This window comes from Neovison vison, chromosome 1 (genome assembly GCF_020171115.1).
Source record: "Neovison vison isolate M4711 chromosome 1, ASM_NN_V1, whole genome shotgun sequence".
Classification (NCBI taxonomy): Eukaryota; Metazoa; Chordata; class Mammalia; order Carnivora; family Mustelidae; genus Neogale; species Neogale vison.
This window is the reverse complement of record NC_058091.1, coordinates 146,433,142-146,455,998: the sequence shown is the minus strand read 5'-3', so window position 1 is coordinate 146,455,998 and position 22,857 is coordinate 146,433,142. Positions and strand designations below refer to the sequence as shown.

The 22,857-nt window shown below is 47.0% G+C and overlaps 1 protein-coding gene across 4 annotated transcripts in view; it reads left to right on the top strand.

Moving 5' to 3' along the window:
* The window catches only part of RIPOR2 (RHO family interacting cell polarization regulator 2), a 213,105-nt gene that overhangs the window by 102,523 nt on the left and 87,725 nt on the right, over window positions 1-22,857 (top strand). Inside the window, exon 1 of one of the 4 annotated variants that reach the window (XM_044260089.1) lies at window positions 1,451-1,593. The exons of the other annotated variants lie outside the window; for them this stretch is intronic. Coding sequence (XP_044116024.1) covers window positions 1,533-1,593 — 61 coding nt within the window. The 5' untranslated portion in view covers window positions 1,451-1,532. Of the gene's footprint in view, window positions 1-1,450; window positions 1,594-22,857 lie in introns of those variants that run through there. 4 annotated transcript variants of the gene reach the window in all.

Here is a 22,857-nt window from a genome sequence, read left to right as displayed (position 1 = left end):
GACTAATTTGTATGATACTGTAATGGTGGACACACGTCTTTAAATATTTCTCACACTCCTTAGAGTATACAACACCGAGAGTGAACCCTAAGGCAAAGTATGAACTCTGAGTGATTACGATGTGCCGGCTAAGTCCGTCCGTTGTCATAAACACAGCTCTCTGATGGAGGCTGCTGGGCGTGGGGGCGGGGCTGCCTAATGGGAGAGGCTGTGCCTACAGATGCACAGGCAATGTATGGGAAAACTCTTACTTCCTCTCAAGTTCACTGTGAACCTATAACTGCTTTAAAAAAGAAAGCCTATGAAAAATATATATTTTGGGGGGAACTGAGTGACTTGGTTAAGTATCTGCTTTCAGCTTGGGTCATGATCTCAAGGTCCTGGGATTGAGCCCCACATCGGGCTCCCTGCTCCGTGAGGAGTCTGTTTTTCCGTCTGCCCTTTACCTGCTCTCCTGAGCTCTCTCACTCTCTCTCTCTTTCTCTCAAATAAATAAAAATATTTTTTAACGCCCTACTCAGTAAATAAAGTTGCCGGAAGTCAATATGGGGGGCTAACAATTCCTCTATCAGCATTTTCTGAGCTTCTGACCCTCTGTGAGGTCTTTACAACACAATAGAGAGCTCTGGGAGCCCCCAGAAGAAGCTGCGGCACCAGTCCAAGACTGGGGTTTAGCGACCATTGGGAACCTAGGGCACTCTGGGTAGTTCCATACGGGAACGCCACCCTGTTCTCCTGGGAAAGCTTACTGGTTGGTGACTCCTCCCTCTGGGAGGAGCAGCTTTTGGTGTCCCTTCTCTGTCTTCTACGATAGTAATGGTCTGAGGACCCGGTCAAAGTGAAATGGAAGTGGTTTGACCCAAACAAGTTATCTGCAGCTTGGCCATTGATTAGCTGAGTTCCTAAGAACCTACACATGCACTGAACTTGGTTTCAAGATTCGTAGAGTTTTTCCTCCTCAAACGCAAGAGGTTTGCCAAAAGGAAGAACTAGAAGCACGCTAGAAGTTCGGTTCCCCCCAGACGCCTCCTCTGTGTGGCTTAGTGACCCTTCGAGCTCTCAGAGACATGGTCATGGAAGCAGATAAGAGGCATGGGAACGGTCCCCTTCTTTCCAATGCTACCCATTGGGTTCAAATTCATAAGAAAGTTAAAAGTCTGACTTCCTCTTTAAGAGAATCTTGAAAGCTATAGCTTTGAAAGAATTCATTGCACTCGGACTTTATGGTGGTATCTGTGTTCAGGTCAAACCTGATCTGCAGCCCCCTTACCCCCAAATTCTTTCTTCTCTGGGGCAAGAATTAACCCCACGTGGAATGCACTCTTCACTCTTCGAAAGGTTCCCGGAGCTTATTCATATGAATGAAGCTGTGGAGGCGGAAGCTGCCTCCCCAAGGGCTTTCACAACCTGCAGCCCCAGCCCGCCCAGCCCAGCCCAGCGCTGGGAGAGGAAGCTGCCCCGGGGAGCACTGTTGTCAGTGGGGACTGTCGCCGCCACCTTCCTGCTGTGGCCTGTGGACTGCCCTCTCCAAGATGCAGTATCTGGACCCCGAGGAGCTCCTGAGCGAGGAAGAGGATGATATTTTTGGTGAAGGTAAATGTCTTTCTGGAAGAAGCTGTTCTGGTCGACTTTGCTTAGCTTTGAAACCTTTGCCCAGCGCGGGTATTTTGAAAGCATCCTGGTGGTTGTAGGTATCAGTCTAGGCACCAGGGAATATAAGGCAAAGTAGGACACAAGGGAATTGAATGGTTCTTCCAAATATCTTCTTCTTAAGTCATGACTAGATAAATGTTTAGGGTAGGAAATGAGAGCTCGATTATTCCCCTTGTCCTTCCGTGCTCTCTTGTCTAGTACATCAAGGGAAGCCTGTCATGGTGCTTTGCACACAACACAGCTGCTAGGGTTAACAGATGGACAAATGGGCCAGGGATGGTTCTCCGTGGTACCATATTGCTTTCAGTGGCACTAGCTGCCTCTCCCCCTTCTCCCTTTCCGTCTGGATCTTTTTCTCTTCCTTGGAAGTATTTGGCAGCCCAACTCTCCATGCCCTCCTCCTTTTCTTCCCGCTGGGACCGTGGAGTTTTCCCTTCTTACTCTGCAGTCCTTCCACAAGCAGACCTGTGGGCTGGGGTTTGGCTGGAAGGGCTGTGATTTTCTGTGGCTAATCTAGTAACCTACAGATGTCTTGGTCAAATGCTGCCCATGAGAAGGGACCACAGGCAAAAGAACTTTTCTAGAACTTAAATTGTCTAAATAAATGGTAAGCTGGGCTCAGGGACCTCATCACTTAGGTTGATTTCCATAAGAAACCATAGCTGGTAAATTTTTGAAAACTCTATCAAGTAGTTCTTTTTTTTTTTTTTTTTTTTTAAGGAGCACTAGCAAAATTTTGAGGGACCACTCAAGTAATACAAACCCAGTGAAGAAAACTGCAGACTGTAGCATAGTAAGACCCCTTTGCAACCTGCTCATCTAGGTTGTACTCACTACCAATGTTTCGATGTCTTTCTAGTATTTTGTTCTGGCCTCATAAATATTTAAAATCATAATGTGAAGTTTTATCATCACTGAGATCAGGTTTAAGAATACCTATTCGGGCTTCCTTGGTGTTTGCCAAATTCTCAATCTGTTGCTTTCCCTTGATGAGAGGTATTTAGAGCCAGTCAAAGTTTGACTTGAGATATTTACTCCCTGCACGACTTTAAAAATGTTCATAGCTATGAAGATAAGCTTAGAATGGACAATCTGATGATTTTTCACCCAACTCCCAAAATGCCCAGATCACATTTCTTACCCCCAAAGGGATTCTGTGTCTGACGATGGTGCTAAAGAGCGCCATCTATAGGCCCATACGCCACATTACGGTTTAGTTGTGGCCCCACCCTCGGAAGAGTTAAGACCTGAGTAATGCAGGCTCGGGGAACCTGTAGGATGTCTCCCGTGAGCATTCCTGATGATTTAGGGGATTATTTCAACCTAACGGGCAAGGTAAAGAGTCAAGTAGGGAGTCAGACAAGATGCAGATTGAAATTCTCATGTGCCGCAAACTCCTTTTGCGACTTGCTCAGGTTACTTAACTAGCGACACAAACCCTCTTTTCCCAGTGCTGATGTGGGACGGTAATACCTGTTGGGTCACACAGATCTCCTTCACGACAGGTTTGTAGTATCTGCGCTGCAGTTCACGTGTGATATGCTTTATACTTTCTGGGCTGCATTTCTCCTGGAGCTTACTCTCCAGAGCTGAGCGAAAGAATCCTTTTAAGTCCAACAGACGGTGTGTTTTTATTGGGTTCTCTGAGTTCTGGCTCACGTTTGTCATTTTCCGCGAGCGCTGTCTGGCTGGTGCTTCATTTAAACAAGTTCTCTTGGGGGTGACAGTCGAGCATTTCAGCCATGGAGTTAACATTGCCCAGGCTTTGCCTTTAAATCATGCTGTGACTGTGAGCAGATTTGTTCATCGTTCTGTGCCTCAGTTTACTCACTTATAAACTGGACTGCCAGCCTCCCAGGTGGTGTGGCGCTTCAATGTTGTTCCAGGAAGAGCTTAGAATAATACCTACAACATAGTTAAGTGCTCAGTAAGTACCAGTTCCTACAATGGAATAGAAGGTCATGCCCAGGAGTTTTCCACATGCTGGGTTAACCTCACGTAGTCAAAATAGGGCTTATTTACGGAACTTCAGCTTCATAAACCGCCGTTCAGAGGTAGGAGATGGTGAAAACGCATCAGACAAGGTGTTGGCAGCGTCTCTGGAGCACTGACCCTGTTGTCACGTGGTGTAGGGCCCTGGGCAGGTCGTGTCATCTCTTTGAGCCTCTCCTTTCATCTAGAACAAGAGGGTGATTACACAGTCTGTAAGATTTCATTTTAAAAATTCCAGCATTCTATTACTTCATCTTTTCTGCACGGTGGCTTGGATTTACCTACAGGAATCCATGCTTGCTCTGTGTTTCATTCGTGCTTTTTGCTCCCTTAACACGCCTCGGAGAGCAGAAAGCTTTCGGTACAATGAGTCTTCTCTGACATAATGGAAGGAAAACGCCCAGGAGCTTGTTACTAAGGCAACCATATTTCCTCGCAATGGACACATTTTTAAAGAACCCTTTTCCCCTAAAGGAACACAAATTTAGAATTTAGGTCCATTTGCTTACAAGTATATATAAGTTCATTTAGGTTTATGGACCACATAGAGATCTGAGGAGGGAAAAAAATGACTCATGCTCACAATATTTTTTTAACTGCCTTCCTGAGCTCCTGTTTGCTTCAGGTATTGTTTTCTGTGGTTAAAGAAAATGTTAAGGTCACAGAATTAAGAGGCACTGGTGTGTCCCTCCGTTCTTGTTCTAGGGGAGAGTTGCAAAATGGTTAGTGAGACAGAGAAGCAGCTCTCCACCTACCCTCCAGAAGTCCTGATATTTATTTCCTCCTCTCTCCCTTCTCCCCCCGCCCCGTCGCTCACACACAGAGCACCCTGGGTTTGCTTTCCAAATAACCCCACCATCATCAGGCTCTCCAGAACATGGTTGCTCTCAGGTAGAACTTATTCTTTCTTGGGAAGTTGATTGATCGGATTACCAAGGTACAGAACAGTCAGTCATTGGAATGAGATGCTCTTTTCCCATCATTATTTCAAACATATCAAATTAAAGAGCTTTTATCTGTTCTATCACTGTGCCTTCTTGACAGCTAGCGTGGCGGACGTGAGTAGAGGTAGCTGGGTGGACGGTAAGAGTAATGATAGCGAGAACTATTCTGGCGGTGATCAGACTCTTAACAGAAAACAGTGTCGTGCACACCGAAGGCCCTCGGCCAGCTTTCAGGAACGGAACAGAGCACGTGTGTGGGAGGAAACCGTTCCCCCGGTGGCAGCCAGTCGCTGCTTCAGCAGACGAAAATGACTCCTTGGCACCAGTTAAAACTGCTTCTTTCCTCAAAGCCACAAGTCACTGCCCCATTTTCAGCCCCACTCAGTGCTCTCTCGTTAAGTCAATGGTTAGAATAATAACGCACCAAAGGTTCACAGTGAGGAGTGCAGGGTATTTCTCGGGTTCCTCTAGTCCCGGGAGACTCACGTGCCTTGTAAGGCCTTGCTTCTAGAAAGGCCACAGGACACGGCAAAGCTTTCGTAGGACCTTCAAATGTTCCCCGGGGCTGGTACAATGTAGCACAGCAAGAGAATAGTTGCGTCGTGGGCCACTGTGCTTGTGAACGCTGTTTCAACCACCCCAAAGGAGGAGAACATCCAGGCTGTGGATGAACGGGCAAAGGGAGAGCGTTGAGCCAGCCGCTGCGCGTCGCTCTCGGACAGACCAGCAGACACTTAGGAAAAAATACCACTTGCTTAGAACCAAACCGCTCTCATTTCCCCAGGCCAAGTAAATTAGCAGGTTTTCCCATTCAAGAGAAATTTCTGTTTAGAGAAAGCAAGAAAACTGCAAAAGATTTACCAAAGGAAAAAAAAAAAACCCAGAGAACGGTAAGTAGAAGAGATGCTCACTTTCTGTCTCTACTGCTTATGAAGCCAAGAAAGAGATTTTTTAAAAATTTTTTTAAAGATTTCATTTATTTACTTGACAGAGATCACAAGTGGGCAGAGAGGCAGGCAGAGAGAGAGGAGGAAGCAGGCTCCCTGATGAGCAGAGAGCCCGGTGCGGGGCTCAATCCCAGGACCCTGAGATCATGACCCAAGCTGAAGCCAGAGGCTTTAACCCACTGAGCCACTTGGGCGCCCCTGGGAAGAGATTTTTTTAATAGGGAAACAATTACGCAGTCTAATCTGTTGTTGTTTCCTGAACTTGTGCCCTTCCCGAAGTTAAAAGAAGAGATTAAATTAAGAATATGTACAAAGCCAGTAAATCCTAAAAGTTCAGAGGTTAAGTCATACCCTCTATGGAAAAAATATGAAGAGATGGAACGTAGGGGCACCTGGGTGGCTCAGTCTGTGAAGCATCTGCCTTAAGTGTCTTATCCTTAAACGTCTGCTCTTTGGGGCCCAGGGATCAATCCCCATGTCAGGCTCCCTGCTCAGTGGGGAGCCTGCTTCTCCCTCTCCCTCCCCCTGCTTGTGCTCCCTCTCACTCTCATACCCATTCTCTGTCTCTCAAATAAATAAATAAAATCTTAGGACATAAAATTATACGCCTCTTGGCTAGGAAGAGTTGGAGTTTTTATTTGACTATAGTACACTTTATACATTATAAGTATAATAATTGGTATTTAGCTATGTTGGACCTTTCTCCAAAAATCCATATCTGGGGTTCTCAAGTGCACCCAAGTAATGGGATTGGAAAATGGGCAGGAAGAGCTGCCCTAGTTTCCTGCGTTAAGAATAGTTGGACCCTCTTTGCTCTCGTGATTTGCCAAGATTGCTTGGATCAGCCTCACCCCTCGGAGTCCTGGAGAAATGCTCAGTTTGGAACTTGTTTTCCCTCCTTTGTCTCAGGTTAGGGAGCAGACACAGACCTCCCCGCAGTAATTCATGCCTCTGTGACCTATGTCTTGGATGACTACAAAACATTCCCTTCCCATAGATGTCTAGGAAGCTTTCTTTGCTGGTGCCAAAGACATGGTGTCATATCAGGGGCACAAACTAAAATAGCGCACTGCACTAAAGCTATGTGGGCTGTTTTAACCACGAGTTCCCCCCTGACCCCCCCGCCCCGATTTATGGCCTCCAATGACCTCAGGGTGACCTATTTAGATCAGGCCAAAGCCAAGGGGCCCAACAGCACAAATAAAGCATTTTCAACGCTTATCTCATATCTTTATGAGCAGCCAGCCAAGTCCTTTTAGGACTAGTATGAGACATACTCAGGCATGTCTTTCACAGGACATGAGAATCAAAATTATAAGCACACCCATTTATGTGTGGTCCAAAAAAGAAAAAATGTTTTTAAGCAAAAGAAGTGTATGGTTGTTATGACCAAAACAGAGAAACTGGTAGCCTTCCCCTCCCCCTTGATGGAAGTCCCTTCGCTTACTCAGGTCACGTATGTGTTAGAGCTGTGGTTTCCTCAGCGGACGGCCCCTCACGTGTTCTAGTGTGCTCAGCAAGTGTCAGCTTCTTCAACTTCTCATTTATTTTTGGACGGCTAAATTTTGCCTATTGATTGTTTGCCAAACAGCTGCGACGTTCAACAGTGATGTTTGTGATTCAGTGGGTTTCAGAAGAGATTTTAAAGAAGAAAAATGTATTAGCTGAGCCAAATGGAAATGACTATTTCCACTACCAGAAGAAGGACAGAGAAGAGTTAGGGAGGAATTAAAAAAAAAAATAGTGACTGGTCCTGGCAAGTGAAATGGAGAGAAGAAAGTGAAACCCAAAATGCAGGTGCTGGTGGGATTTTTTTTTTTTTAAGATTTTATTTATTTGAAAGAGATAGAGAGTATGAGCATGCGAATGAGGGCAGAGGGGCACAGGGAGAAGCAGACTCCTTGCTGAACAGGGATTCCGATGTGGGGCTTGATCCCAGGACCCTGGGATCAAACCCAAACTGAAGGCATATGCTTAACCGACTGAGCCACCCAGGCGCCCAGGTGCTGGGGGGATATTGTACGTACTCTGTATGTTCCAGACTATCCTGGCGCCTGGCTTCTGGGGAGCCTGAGACGTGAATGAGCCTGGATGACCAGGAAAGGGAGGATTCCCTAGCAGGCGTCAGCCCTGGAGCGAGGGAGGGATCGGATGAGAATGTGAAGTGTTCAGTCCTTGCTGGTAGACATACCAGGTCATTTAATGTATCTCATAGGGCATCTAGAATTTCCCTTCCAGGGAAAAAACAATCTTTTCGATCATTTTTAGATATTTTTAAGAGAAAGATTTTGACCTATGCTGGGATAGCAAAAGGTGGGTATAATGGCCAGTTTTACTCCGGAAGACAAAAATAATTCATATTATCATCACTCTCATGTGAACTTTCCACATGTTACATTTTTCCATGCTTTACCTCCCTGAGCAAATGCTTCAGGCAGAAGACCCAGAAAGATCAATGATGGATACAGAGTAAGAATTTGAGAGAGGAAGAAGACACTGTGTCGCCTTTACAAAGATTGTCAGTAATAGATAACCTATCAAACAGAAAAAGATCTGGTATTTCATCTTCTGCTGAATAATGAGGTGTAGCCCTAGGAAATAAACATTTCTAAATGAAAGAGCAGGTTGCTGCCTTCTGCAGTGATGAGATTATGGTGCTGTCTTTTCAGTGTAATGTTTTCCTTCCTAGTCTTTGGATCATCGGGGGTTAAAAGTCTCGGTATACTATGCCACTCAAACAGCAACAGCGGAAAACCAGCTGGACCCTTCTCCCTCTCAGCTTCATTCTAAACCATCCATTCAGCGTAAGATGTAATGAGCTAAAAACGGGAAGCGAATACCTTGACTTCCAGATCACAAGTGGAGTCAGCTGGTTGAGCAGTTGAATAGATTTTTTTTTTTCCTCTATAAATTGGCATTCAGGAAACTCTGAGAGGGAGTAAAAATGAAAATGTTTTCTACGGTGGGATTTTTCTTCCTATTTATATCAGCACAATGAACTGATTAGAATGGTATGTGAAGAAAAGTATGTCAGAGAATCAGATATGCAGATGTAATTTGTGGAAGACACTTTTAACCACTTTCAGATAAATTATGTGATGAAATATTAGGAAAAACAAACTCTTCTTCAATTTCTGGTTTATACACTGAGGGGTACCAAGGATGTCTTCAGGTGGGACAGACTTCAGCCCCTGGTTCATCTCCATTAGTATCCCTAAAAACTGAAACATAAGTTAGAATTTTAACTTTTAATAGAAAACATGATAATAAAAAAAAAAAGCTTTTTCAGAAAACACAGCTATTTTAAATGATCTGCATTCTGTGTACAAAGTTGTATGCAAACAGCTCCTAGCAAAGGGCCAGACCCCTTCTCCAGCCTTGTTGCTATACCAAGTACTTTGCTTACAAAAATTCTAGAGCTACCATTGTTTCCAAATCTTTGATTGTTACCATTCAGACTTCCACACTGAGGGAAGGTAGTATAGTAGAATGAGCATAATATTTGGACTTAAAAGATCGATTTCAATTTATTCATAGTTTGACTTGAGGAAAGTTACCTAACCCCTCAGAAGCTTCATTTCCTTCTTTCATGTGGGGATGATGACAATTATGGTGATAATGATGTTGGGGTGGCGGTGGTAACGGTGATAGCGATGATGATGGGGTCGTGTGGTGGTGATGGTGGTGAAGGTCATGGTGGTCATGGTGGTGGTGGTGGTGATGATCTTGGTGGTCATGGTGGCGGTCTTGGTGATGATGATGGTGGTCATGGTGGCGGTCTTGGTGATGATGATGGTGGTCATGGTGGCGGTCTTGGTGATGATGATGTGGTCATGGTGGTGGTCTTGGTGATGATGATGGTGGTCATGGTGGCAGTCTTGGTGATGATGATGGTGGTCATGGTGGTGGTCTTGGTGATGATGATGGTGGTCATGGTGGCGGTCTTGGTGATGATCTTGGTGGTCATGGTGGCGGTCTTGGTGATGATGATGTGGTCATGGTGGTGGTCTTGGTGATGATGGTGGCGGTCTTGGTGATGATGATGGTGGTCATGGTGGCGGTCTTGGTGATGATCTTGGTGGTCATGGTGGTGGTGATCATGGTGGTGGTCATGGTGGCGGTGGTGGTGGTGGTCGCCTCCTGAGAAAATTTCTGTGAAGTTAAAGGAGATAATGTTGAGGTAATGGAAAACCATTAAGGGCCTACTATGTAAATTTCAGTTATTATCAAACTGATTTTCTCAGCCGCCTCAGCCTCCCCCGTCTATGCAATTACCCTTTCTTCCTCTTGACCTGTGACCAAAAAAGACACAAGCTGATGAGAGCAGAGTTATCTAGACTGCTCATTCCACATGCTTTCCTGGGAATATAAAGGTGTTTCTGGCTCACAAATTAAAAAGCCTGGCTTCTCTCTCTGATGTCCACCATGTGACCAAGGCAGGGCTCAGAATAACCCCATCATTTGGCACGAAATAAGTATGTGATTTCCTACCCATTTTTTATGGTTCACCAATCTGGTCTCCCTCTGAAAATCAATTTGAGGACACCAGTTAGGATTGTAAATGAAGCTTTGACAGCAAACGTCCTCTCTCCTGGTGTTCTGTTTGGTTTTTACTTCCACTGCTTCTTAAAACATTTTCAATGATAGAAACCTCCTGGAGGAAATTGTGGTTATCTATTTGTGTATATATTTTTGTAAATATATGAACATGCACACACGTACTGGAAGACAAGCAGGAGCTCAGTTGCTTAATAGTAGTCCTGCGTGGGGCAGAGAACAAGTGGATGGGATTGACCTGCTGGGAACGAATCAACACATTTTGGTAGGGCCCCACTCCATGGGAGTTGTGACCGCTGCATGTAACTAGTCAGTTAGGTTAGAAGCTGTGCCAGCTGTGGCAGGGGCAAGTGGCAATGGATTAACCCAAATCCTCCCCTCTCCTGGAGACACAATGGATGGTAGTGGGTTAGGACCATTGCCATTTGTATGAGAAAAGACAGTTTAACTTCTGGTTATTTACAACCGGGCTATAGGGCAGAGGATGTAAAAAGCCCTGTGTGTCCTCCTAACGGTGATGCTACTCCAGCTTTTACAATCTCCCAGGCACTGCTGAGAAGGGCAGGCTGTGAGTCAGTGGCCCTCTGCCCTCTCTTGGCCTAGCCAGGAGTTGTCAGCAAAACACGGCCGGTGGGCCAATCCCAGCCCGCAGCCTGTTTTTGTTCATAGCCTGCAAGATGGAAGTGGTTTTTACAGGTGAACATTTGCAATTGATTTGGTGGTGGGGAACAGTAAACCTTGAACACCAACCATGCAAAGTGTTCTCCCAAAGAAAAAGAATTCCATCCTTCTCCCAAGGTGACCAGGATTACTAAAAAAGAGAAAGTGCTTGATTATATTTTAAATTTTGTCAGTAAAAATAGGTGAAAGTTTATTTTCTCTCTTGTTATATGGAGGTATCAATGTAATTTCTTTGTTTTTGCCTCATGGGCCACAAAGCCTAAAATATTTGCTGTCCGGCTCTTTCTAGAGAAAGTCTGCTGACCTCAGGACTACATTATCAAATTCCAAATCATTTTGCCTCTTGAGGTCATTGAGAGTTTCATAACCATATCTCCTCCAGCTCTTCCCCTTTTCATATCTGCTGGGAGATTCTTGTTAAGTCCCCATTTAAGAGAACATTTATCACCCTTTTCCCTTTTATTGTTTTAAATTACTCATTTTAAGAGAATACATGTCACCCACTTAGGGTTTTCTTAGCGATTACAGATACTTTTCGAACTACCAAGCCTGATAAAACAGCCTCTTGAGGGCACCCAAAATGGATAAGTTTTATTACCCTTCAGTGTTTTCATCCTTTCATGTTCATAAAGTGAATAAATTTTTTTCTATGCAGTAAAAAGAGAGAGAGAGAGAATACACGTCACTGTATGACACTGCTGTGTAATACCAGCTGGAAGGATGAGGGAAATCTGTGGTCCAAGCCAAAACCAACGACAGAGCAGAGAGCACTGGGCTGGGAGGCCGGACAAGGAAGGCCACCTCATTTAAGAGGGAGACAGAGTGGGACTAGGGACCCCCAGCCCACCAGTGAATGAGCTGAAAGAAGGCACACAGGGTGTGTCCAGAGTCCCTTTCCCCTCACATCTCTGCGTCAGCTCCAGGAATTTTCCTCTCCATTTGACCCTTTGGGTCGACAGGTGTCCAAGGTCTGAAGTCCTTGGAAACTCATGGTAAGGAGCCAGTGATGTGCGAGCCTGACTCCAGTCTTCCTCTCCGCCCTTCCACACACATCACCCCAAGTCTCCCGAGTCACCATGGGTTGACTATGGCAGGCCTCGGGGGGAATCTCCCAGAGAAACCACACATGGAAACACATCACCCTTGTATGAGAAGATTACGTGGGATTAGCAGAGCTCCGATCACCCCAAGACAGAGCTGACTCTTGCCCACTGCCCTTTGCCTACAGTGCAGACCAGTGCATGTCCACTTAGCCTGTGTGTCAACTCGAGGACAAGGAAGCCTTTTCAAAACAGGCACGAAGGAGTGAGTGAAAAGCACCGCTCCGCACACACTGACACACAGTTAGTGGGGGCCGCTTGGCTTCTGGTTGCTAAGCGTTAGAAACAGCAGGAATGTTTAGCTCTATTGGTCATCTCGGAGTGGTTTTAACTTGCTGGAGGGGGAAATATCGTGTTGTCAAAAGGAGTCAGGGAGCCATTGTCTGCTGTTGGTGAGAATGTAAAATGGTGCAGGCACTCTGGAAAACAGTGTGACGGCTTCTCAGGAATGAAAAATAGAACTGTCATATGATCCAGAAATTCCGCTTCTGGGTATATATTCAGAAGAATTGAAAGCAGGGTCTTGAAGAGATACTTGTACAGCCGAGTTTACAGCAGCATCATTCACAACAGTCAGAAGGGGAAAAGCAACCCAGTTGCCCACCGATGGCCAAATGGGCAAGCAAATTGTGGTCCCTGCATACACTGGAATATTCTTCAGTCGGGAAGAAAGAAGGAAATTCTGACACTTGCCATGACACGGAGGGACGGGAGGTCATTAAACCCGGTGAAAGAAGTCAGTTACAAAAAGGAAACCAAAACATCCCCAAATACTGTATGATTCCACTTATACGAAGTAGCTGAAATAGTCAAATGTCTGGAAATAGAAAACAAAAAGAAGGCTTGGGAAGAGGGGGAATGAGGATTGTTGTTTAAGAGTAGAGTCTTAGTTTTGCAAGATGAAAGGAGCAACATGGATTTAACCCTCTGAACTGTACACAAGATTTATTAAAGTGGTCATTCTTATGCATATATATATGTACACACACACACACACACATTTCCACATTTAAAAAAAAGAGTTAGGAATAACTACACTCAGACACACAGAAAACAGAAAGTACCAGGCAGTTCCTCAAAGTCTGCACAATAGTTACTTTTTCTCGAACCATATACATGTCACAGGAGGGAACTGAATTTCCATGAGAGATAGAAATGGCTGATTTTGACCGTGGCTGGACTTAGCCAACACAATCTTAGAAAGACTGTTCTTCGTAACAGAACACTTAAGAGTTAGGGATGGGAACCCTGCTGACCACTTTCTGCCTGGCTGGGAATCAGTTTTTAGAATCGTTGCATAAATGTTTTGAGATGAGCACTTACTGGGACTCCTCTAGAGAGAAGTAGAATCATCAGAAAAGAGCCACTTCAGGAGCTTATGAACTATTTAAGGATATGAGATTTACTTTATCTCTCATTTAAAGAATACTTATTGGGGCATAATGGGTGACTCGGTCGGTTAAGCCTCTGCCTTCAGCTCAGGTCATGATCTCAGGATCCTGGATCTCAGGATCTCATGATCTCAGCCCCGAATTGGGCTCCCTGCTCAGTGGAGAGTCTCCTTCTTCTGCCTCTGCCAGCTTGTGCTCTCCCTCTCTCTCTCACTCTCAAATAGATAGAATCTTAAGAAAGGAAGGAAGGATAAGAAAGGAAAGAAAAGAATACTTATTGAATGTCTACCATGTGTTCGGTTCGATTCTATTCAGCTCCTGGGACCTGAGCTGACTGCCACACGGCCCTTCCCCTTGTGAAGATCTGTTGCCTTGGAGGGGGACAGACAGTAGACAAGAAAGAACAGGCTGTGTTTGATGGAAGGACAGGTTTTGGAGAAAAGTGCAGGGTGAGAAGGATAGAACATGGTGGCTGGAGAAGATTTTGCTGGTACATAGCCAGACTCTTGCTGGTGCTGTAGGTCTGACCTGGACTTCTGGGGGAGAAGGTTCCAGGAAGAGCCAGAGGCTGGTGTGTGCAAGCAAAGAGGGGTGCATAATGAGAACCAAGAGGTTTCGCGGGAGGGCGGGGTCCAGTCCTTGTAAAGCCCTACAGGCCATGGTAAGGATTTGAGTTTTTGTTCCCTGGGTGATGGGAAGACCCTGGTGGGTGTTGAGCACAGTGACATAATCTGCTTTGCCTTTCATAAAGGATGATTCTGATTGTTGTCTTGAAAGTAAAGTTGTGGGGAGGGCATGTAGGGCAAAGGCAGGGAGGTCATTTGGGAGACTTGCTATTCCAGGAGAAAGTGGATGAGACCCTTCCCAGGCCTGACACTGTTAACTCTGGAAGTAAGGGGTGGGGTAGGGGGAGTTGCCAAGGATAACTCTTTGCTCCAAGCATCTAGATGCTTCAGTCCAAGCATCTAGAAGGCCTACATGGCTCTTTACTGAGAAGAGGAGGGCTGCTGGAGGTGGGGGGTTGGCGGTGGGGAGGCGTGTGGCCATGACAGGGAATCAGGAGTCCGGTTCAGACCGCTACGTGTGTAGGACAGGTGCACACAGTGGCTGACTTCATGGAGTCCCACTCCGAGCAGCCACAGCAGTGGGCACGTGGGAACTATCTGTGGCACATACATCAGTGGAAATTATGCACGGATGCAGCTCTAGCTTGTGGGGATTGGACTGTATGACTTAGACGGGCTGTTCCATAAAACCGGGCACTCGAGACTGCAGGGCAGACTAAAGGGAAAGATCGGGGGGCGGTGGGGTGGTCCCTGGAGGAGCAGGGCAGGCGTCTCGCAAGGTGACAGCTCGATGTCGTTGGAAGCAGCATTATGACACGTCTGATAGTCGCGGAAGAGCGGGACTCCCATCGACACGGGGCCTCCTGAGTTATGTGCTCTGCTCACCCAGTGAAAATGCTCGCGTTTCTTGACCTTCTGCTTCAAGGCTCTACAGCCATAGACTCCACTGCAAGAGACCACCAGAGGCTGTCGGTCTATCTTCCTAAACAGAAGGCGGGCAAGGGTCAATCTCATTGCTAAACTCCCTCCCTTCTTTCCCTTCCCCAAGGAGATTTATCAGCTTTTCCCAGTCCCACATCCATTTAACATCAAGAGCTAGCAATCCGTGCATTCGCTTTGATTTTAACTCAAATCCCCCAAGCGATGCCTTCAGTCACTTCTCTTTATTCTAATCCTGGGAAAACTGTTCTTCCTCCGGAAAAGCACCTTGGGTATCCTCGAAAACCATTAAAAGAACAGATGAACATGTGAGGAAGTCTCCAAACCCTAAAATAGCCGGTCAAATATTTGTATCCCAGCAAGCACTTGAGTTGAATAATACATCTTTGCCGACGAGAGGGCAAGTGTATTCTGAGCAGTGAAGAGGGTCGAATGTCTGTGAATTAGGATGTGAAATGCAGGGGCACTCGGTCACAGCTGTTGACCTTGAATTCCTCTTTGAACGTGGCTCCCAGGGCAGAGAGGCACTCTTCCCAGAGGCCTGGGCGCACTCGCGCTTCTGAAACCTGCCACTGCTCGCGGGACCCCTTCCTAATTCTGACTTGGCCATCGTCTTGGGTGCAAAGGACAAACGAGAGCACGTGTTCACATTTCTCTTCCTCGAGCAGCCCCCTGAGGCTCGTTGAGGAAGGGTCAGTGAAGGAAGAGGCTGAACAAAGCCTTCCATCCCACTACCCCCCCCACACACACACACTAGAGCCAGCAGACAGCTGTTCCAGACCCTTCTTGCTGCCGCTAATGAAAACAACTGGGATTCGATGAAAGATATTTAATGGGGGATTGCTTGGAGAAGCCCCTTTCTCTGGAGATTTGCTTAAACCAAAGCCGTTGGCTTGGCTGGTGAAATCTTCACCTCCAGCAGCCTTAGCGTGAATGACCTATTTCGAATGTGACAGCCAATTACACTTTGGTGGCGTGACTAATTCATTAGGCTCGAGAGCGCTGTCAGCTGGGGATAGTAGAGCAGCCTTGCTGCCTGGCTAATTAGGGAGGGTGACAGCGCCTTGTCCTATCGTCATAGCTCCCACCCAAAGCTGCGGGAGCTGTGGATCGCCTGTGAGCAGACAAGGGCCGTGGGGGGATGGGAACGGGACCTGGCTCCTGCTACCAGAGAAGGCTTTGCGGGTTGTGCGGGCTGTGCCCCCCGAGTCAGATTTCCACTCTCACCTCTGCAAAGTGAAATGGGGGCGGGGAGACAGGGATGTCGTCTATACAGTATCCCGATTTTGCCTAAAATGTATGTGGGGGTGGAGGATGGGAAGTGGTGATTTACGAAGAAAGAGGCTTAGACCCTGAAGCTAGCAAGGGCAGCTAATGCTCTCCAGGCCTGGCGCAGGGGGCACAGGCCATCCCTTCCTGCAGGTGCTTCCCTCCTCCCCTGGAGCAGGAGCAGGAGCTCCGGGAAGGGTGTTCTTCCACGTGCGAAGCTGACCGGGTGCTGGGCAGCTCGACCTAGCGTCTAGCTCTCACTTGAATCCTAGTGACAGCTCACTTCACCTCGTAGAGACCTGTTTCAGACCGATTCGGACCCCAACACAATGTCCCGAAAGATGGCGAGGCTTCACAGCAGTGACAAAGTTCTCAGCAATGGGGCTGCTGGGCCCGGGAAGCCTCCTGAAGTTCATGGTCTCACTCTCCTGAATTACGGAAGGACTGATGTGTAGGAAGACAGTTTGCATACCTGGGGGCAGGAAGGAGGGAGAGGGATGGAGCAGGATTGTGTACAAGGATGGCCCTGGCCTAAAACTGAAAGAGGAACAGGGGCGCCTGCATGGCTCAGTCAGTGAAGCCTCGGCGTCTTGGTTTCGGCTCAGGTCACAATCTCAGGGTCGTGAGTTGGAGCCGCACACCGGGCTCTGTGCTGGGATGGGGGGCGTGCTCCTGGAGATTCTCTCTCTTCCCCTCTGCCCCTCCCCTGCTTGCTTACCCTCTAAAATAAATAAAATCTTTAAAAAAGAGAGAGGCAAAAAACAAACAACAACAAAAAAAAACAGTTAACTAAGGAAGAATTTTAAAACAGGAATGACTGAATACAACCAGATTTTACCTCGTTTTTGATAAGCAATAGGCAGCTATTAACGTGTGTCCAGCAAGGCACTATCAGGAAGCTGACGGCTCACTCTAATTAGAATAATCCAAGAGAATTTTCTGTCCAAAGAGATGGCTCATGAAGGTGTGGGTAGACTGTGGGGGAACCAGGGGACCCAGTGGGGTCAGTGCCACTGCGGGGCCCAAAGGAGGGAAGACAAAGCAGTGGCTAGAACCTGCGGGATGGAGGCAAGGGGGCTCCCCCGGGGACCAGTCATCTTTTAAGAGGGGACACAGCCAGCCCAGCAGAACCTCACAGGGAAGAGCCAAAGAGTGGATATCCTCACCTCACTCCCTTCCCTTTTACCTGTCTCCTGTTGGACTCCCATTGGCCAAACCCAACTGGGCATCCTAGGGCAGGGCAGATCCCGGGACAGAGGGCAGAGCCCGGAAGAAAGGACAGGAAGGGGCGATGCAGGATAACTTGCAAGCCAGGGACGGGATCGGGCCCAGGGACGCGGTATAAATAGATCACCCGGGAGAACCTTCCAGAGAAATCTCTTCTTTTATGTCTCCCCTATTGATGAGGGAAAGGGCATGGGTTTGCTATAAAGCAAAAGTCAGTTCAGAACCTTAAAAAAAACTTATCTATCAGGACCGAAGTGTTGTGTTTACACATATATACTGACCATTTCTAATCACTTCTACAGTCATTTTTAAATTATTTTATACTTATTTTAGTGTCTGTGCAACTATGCTTAATGAATTGCATTTATACCACTTACCTTTAGCCTTAAAGGGTTTGTAGCTATAGGAATTTGCAAAGTTAACATTCTGCCAAAATGTTTGTCAGGATAGATCAGAACTTCTCCATATGGGGTCTAAGGACTCATAAGGTTTCCCAGTATTCTTTTAATAGGTCCCGAAGATCTTTAAGAATTTTTTTAAGTTTAAAGGGGTTTAGTCTAGATTACGTGTGATATCTATCTCTATCTATCTATCTGTCTATCTATATAAGTACACACACACTTATGTCTATATACATATGATACATACATGCATATATATCACGTACACATGTTACATGAAATATAAACTGGCTAGTCTGGATTATGTTATTGTGTAATAGGTCTTGAGACCAAAAAACTGGGAATTGCTGATGCAAATGCTGTAAGTGCAGAAGATGACCTCTCCCTGTCATAATAATGTACAAGCAAAAATGTCAACTTTCTGGATGGAAGGGGACCCTTTGCTACATTTAAGGCATATTTTGTTCCCTGCCAGCTTTGGACCTTTTGTTGACTCTCTTCTACCCACGTAGCCTTCCAGGTCACTTGGTGTAGAAACTAGAAGTGAGGGGTGGAGGTAGGGTTTCAGCCTGGGATCATTTGCCCAAGCGGATAGGCCTGATTTCAGCATCCCTTAGATATACGTGCCCGGGATACACTGAAATGATAAGTGTGTTGGCTGAACACGTTCCCCATTGTGCAAGCAGACAATGTAACGGTGGTGAGGAAGCCACAGCCTGAGATGTGTGCTCCCTTGGGAACCTTATCATCAGTGCCAGGCACGGGCAAAGGATAATGGGGTCTTGCTCTCTGCAGTTCAGCAAGCAGTGAGCAGGACCCAGCTGTCGTCTGTCAAGCTGCAGCATACTTCCTTCTGTAGGTGCGGCTCTGATGTCAGTCAATGCAGGCATGTTATGCTCTTTCTGGAGGAAAAGATGACAGACACCAGCAGGGCCCGTGATACGCTCTCGTTCCTCATTTACTGACTATCCTCTACACTCATTAATATAAAGCTTCCGCTAGTGTCCATAGCCCTAAGCACAGTTTCTGATATCCAGGAACATAAACACTATGAAGAGAATTAAAATATCTGGGACAGAAGGAAATTATGGGACTGGGTCTGTCCTCGGGGGGACACAGCATTTACAGGAGAATGCAGGGACAGCATGGCAGCCGAAGGAAGGCTTCACGAAGAAACTGGTCGTGGACCAGGGCTTCAGAGGCTGGGCAGGATTTCTGGAGACAAGCATCAGAGAAAAAGCATCGGGCAATTCTCCGCAGTGAATTCCCAGGCAGTGGAAACGACCTGAGCAGAATGGTGGAGGAAGGAACGGTCAAATGTCAGAGCCAGAAGGATACCTGGCAATCAAGTTGTCCACACCCTTCGTTTGACTGGTGAGGACACAGATTGCAAAGGTCAAGACTGGCCTTGAGTTTTCTATTGGCAGAACCAAAATAGAACTAAAGTGTCTCCCAGGTCAGAGACTCTGCAGGGCTGCTCCTTGAACACTGAGCATGGCTGGAAGAGCCGACCCTAGGGCTGGCAGAGCAGGGCAGTGGGTGCCCTGGAAAGAGTTCTTGAACCACACGGTAGTGCTAGGTGAGCTGGGCTCCTGTTTGGGTCTCATCCAGACCAGAGTTTCCCAAAGTCCGTTCTGAGACAAATGTGCCAGAGCCCTCCGTGTGCTTGTTGAAATGATTGACTTGGGATGGGAGAGGGGGTGACTCACAAATCTGCACTTTACACTCCCAGACTGATTCTCCTGCGCTTCCCAAGTTAGAAAATCAGCGATAAGAAGAAATAGGGGAAGACTGGCCAGAGCAGCAAAGGAAGGAGAACTCAGCTGGTGTGCGCAAGGTGGAGGGTAAAGAGTTACAGTATAAGGAGGGGGTCGGGAATTCTGGAGCTGGCAGCCTTCCAAGCCACGATCTGGACGTGCACTTGGGTGGCCGAATGCCTATAGAGGAAGGTCAGAAGAGTAGAGAAGGAATTTCGAAATCAGGATGTTAGATCTGCTGTCCACATGGATACTAAACATCATAGTTACGATAAGAGATTAGATCTCAGTTGTATCTGGCTACCCCTAGGACTAGTCAACTAGACCGGCTAGAAGCCAGAATGCACTAGCATCACGGGCAGAGTTTATACAGAAACATAAATGAGGAGGGATCACTAGATAGGACCAAATCCCAAAGACCTTCCGTCAGTTTCACTTCATGACAGCAGTGGTCTCCAGGCACGTTCCAAGTTCTGAATTAACCGTCTAAATCTTTAAGTCAGGAAACAAAATTGTCACATTTTGGATGCTCTTCTGCTTTCTACCGAGGAATTACATATTTACGACGCTCGACTGGTGGCAGAAAGAACAATCAGGCTGGCTTGGCTGTGCTGTTCCCCAGCACAAAAGGGGCTTAAACAAACACCCATGAGCAAAAAGCAGAATAAAACTCAGTTATTGAAAGAGACCATTTTCAGTGCTTCTGGAGTTCAAACACCCCGTTTCATGAAACCAGAAATAATCACAGTTCCCATAGCACCCGTAGTGCTTGCTCTTTCCTGCACCCACCTCAGTTATGTCCGGCTGTCCTCACGCCAGCCGCCACGAGTTGGGTCACATGACTGTCGCGTTTACCTCTGGGTCTCCTACCCTTAGTTGAAGTAACAGCTTGTTGAAATAGTAGCTCTCACTGGTACCTTGGGGTGTTTTCAATGAAGACTGACATCTGGGGAGACAGGCAGAGGGACCTGTGTTAAACTCTTTCTCCTTTGGAAGACCCATGTCTTTCCAGGGGCATGACATAAAGTCTGAGCCAGCCGAGTTTTCACTAATATCTGTACCTTCAGAAAGATCCTGGTTCTGGTGCTGACTCTGTCTGGTTGTGTGACCCTGCACTCTGGGATTCAGACTAGACACTCCACTAAGGATTGTGTCCTGGTTGTGTAGCCCTGTGCCGCCCAGTCCCTCACTCGTATGCATCCCTGATCTCAGGGAAGGGTCTAACCGTAGAGTCTACAATGAGGACAGTAATAGAAAGAGGGAGTGGAGTAGGCTTAGGTGAGACAATGTCTGGCAAGCACCAGGCATCATCTATAATCCTTGTGAAATCCTCTGGCCCACTCCCTCCCATAAAATTCGTATGACGTCTACAGCGGTCCCCTTTCTCATCAGGAAGGCAGTGGTGTTGGAAAGGTGGGTGTTGGGGACCGAACATGTGTGTTCCCCCAGATTCTTGTGTTGAAGCCCTCGCACCCAGTCTGACTGTATCTGGAGTAGGGAAGTAATTAAAGTTAGGTGATGCACGCGGATTGGTCCTTGTAAAAAAGCCGCCGCCAGAGACCTCACACCCTCTCTCTGGGCATAGGCACCGAGGAAAGACCATGTGAGGACAGAACAAGGAGATGGCCATGTGCAAGCCGGGAAGAGAGTCCTCACCAGAAACAAAGGCAGCCAGAACCTTGATCTTGGACTTCTAGCCCCCAGCACTGAGAAAATAAACGTCTGTCATTTGAGCCCCTCGGTCTGTGGTATTCCATGACGGTGGCCCCGCAGACTGATATGGTGGGGAAATGGAAAGTCTACTGTCCTCCAGGGTGGATATGGGGCCCTGCTCTTCCCTCCAGGATTTTTCTGCGTAGCCCTATTAGCACTGATGCTGACCAGCAGTAACTCATCCGTTTCTCCCCAAATTTCTACTGCGTATCTGTGCTTCTCTCTAGGTCTCTTTGTTCCGAGGGAAGTAAATGGAGAAATGTCTGGAAGCATCAGATCCTACACAAATAGCTATAGTCCGCAGTAGAGGGGTAAGCACCTGCAGAGATGCTAAGATCAAAGACGTTATGACAGTCTGAGGTGAGGGAGCAGGGAAAGGGGCAGGGATCTGGGAAGAACAGAGTCTGGAGTGTTTAAACTGGATATTGATAAATTTCCTCTGCTGGGAAATGGGCAAAGGCCAAGCAGGTGAGTATAGGCTAGGGTGGGATTAACAAGGGAAGAAAAGTATGAAGTAAGAAGAAGGAGTGTTCTGGAATGGTAGGTTCATCCTTCATTTAGTAAGTAGGTACTGAGCTCTTGCCCTGTGTTGGGGGTACAGTGTCCAAGACAGAAAGGGTCTCCACCCATCTGATCTCACAGTCCAGGCAAAGAGACAAGAAACAAGCACAAAGGCAAATTAGGCCATTATAATCTACAGTCAGTCAGTGCTCCACAAGACATGGGGTTTTGAAAAAGAGTAACTGGAGGGAAGACAATACTTAGAGATGCGGGTGGACAGGGCAGACCTCTCTTTGCTTGTTTATGGAACTGAAAGAAGGCTCTTGCGGCCTGAGCTTAGTAAGGGGACGAGGGGGTACTCATGAGACCAGGAGGCCTTGCGTTGGTATGGAGTTTGGGTTTATTCTACAATAAATGGGGCATACGGGGTTTGAGCAGGAAAGTGACCACAACGTATTTCTCTTTTAAAAGATGACTTTTCTGTATCGGTTATCTATTCCTGTGTAAGAAATCATCACAAACATAGCTGTTTCAAACAACTGTGGCCAAGTCTCATTAACACTCTTGAATCTTGGTTTTCCCATCCATGAAATGGGAGTAATAACGCCCTCTGCTAAGGTACAATCAGGAATAAATGATACAGTGCTTGAGAAGGACCTGCTCCGAGGACAGAAGGGTAGGAGAAGACAGTCGCATGTGCTTGGCACAGCGAGGACGGACTCGAGACAGCCAGCCTTGCCAGGGACTTACGTGTCGGCCAGAACACAAACGCTGAACACATGGGAAGAATAACCTGCTGGGCCGACTGCAATGTTCCCATCATGCGGTTGACACATTTTCTCCTCTGCAAGGAATGCCCTCATGGGAAGACTGAGAAACTGTGTTGTGAGTTAGAAGAAGGGCAAAGACAGGTGGCATCTTGAGAAACCAAAGGCTCCGACTATCAAGGTATTCGAGGTTCAGGCCACCCTTCCTGGTCTGAAGTGGAGACCAGAGCCGGCTTGCTCTCGGGTGAGCTTTCTAAACGTAAAGCACACTCTGCTGCTGTTGTATCCCTAGGTGGGCTGGGTCCGTGGATCAGGCTAGATCTTTGGCTCTTCCTGTCCAGGGCCTGAGGAGGCGGTCTCCTTCCCACAACTGGATATGGGGGTTCCCATGTTGACACAGTCCCCTGGAATATTCCCTTTGGGTCATTGTCTACGCTTGTCACTTCTTACCA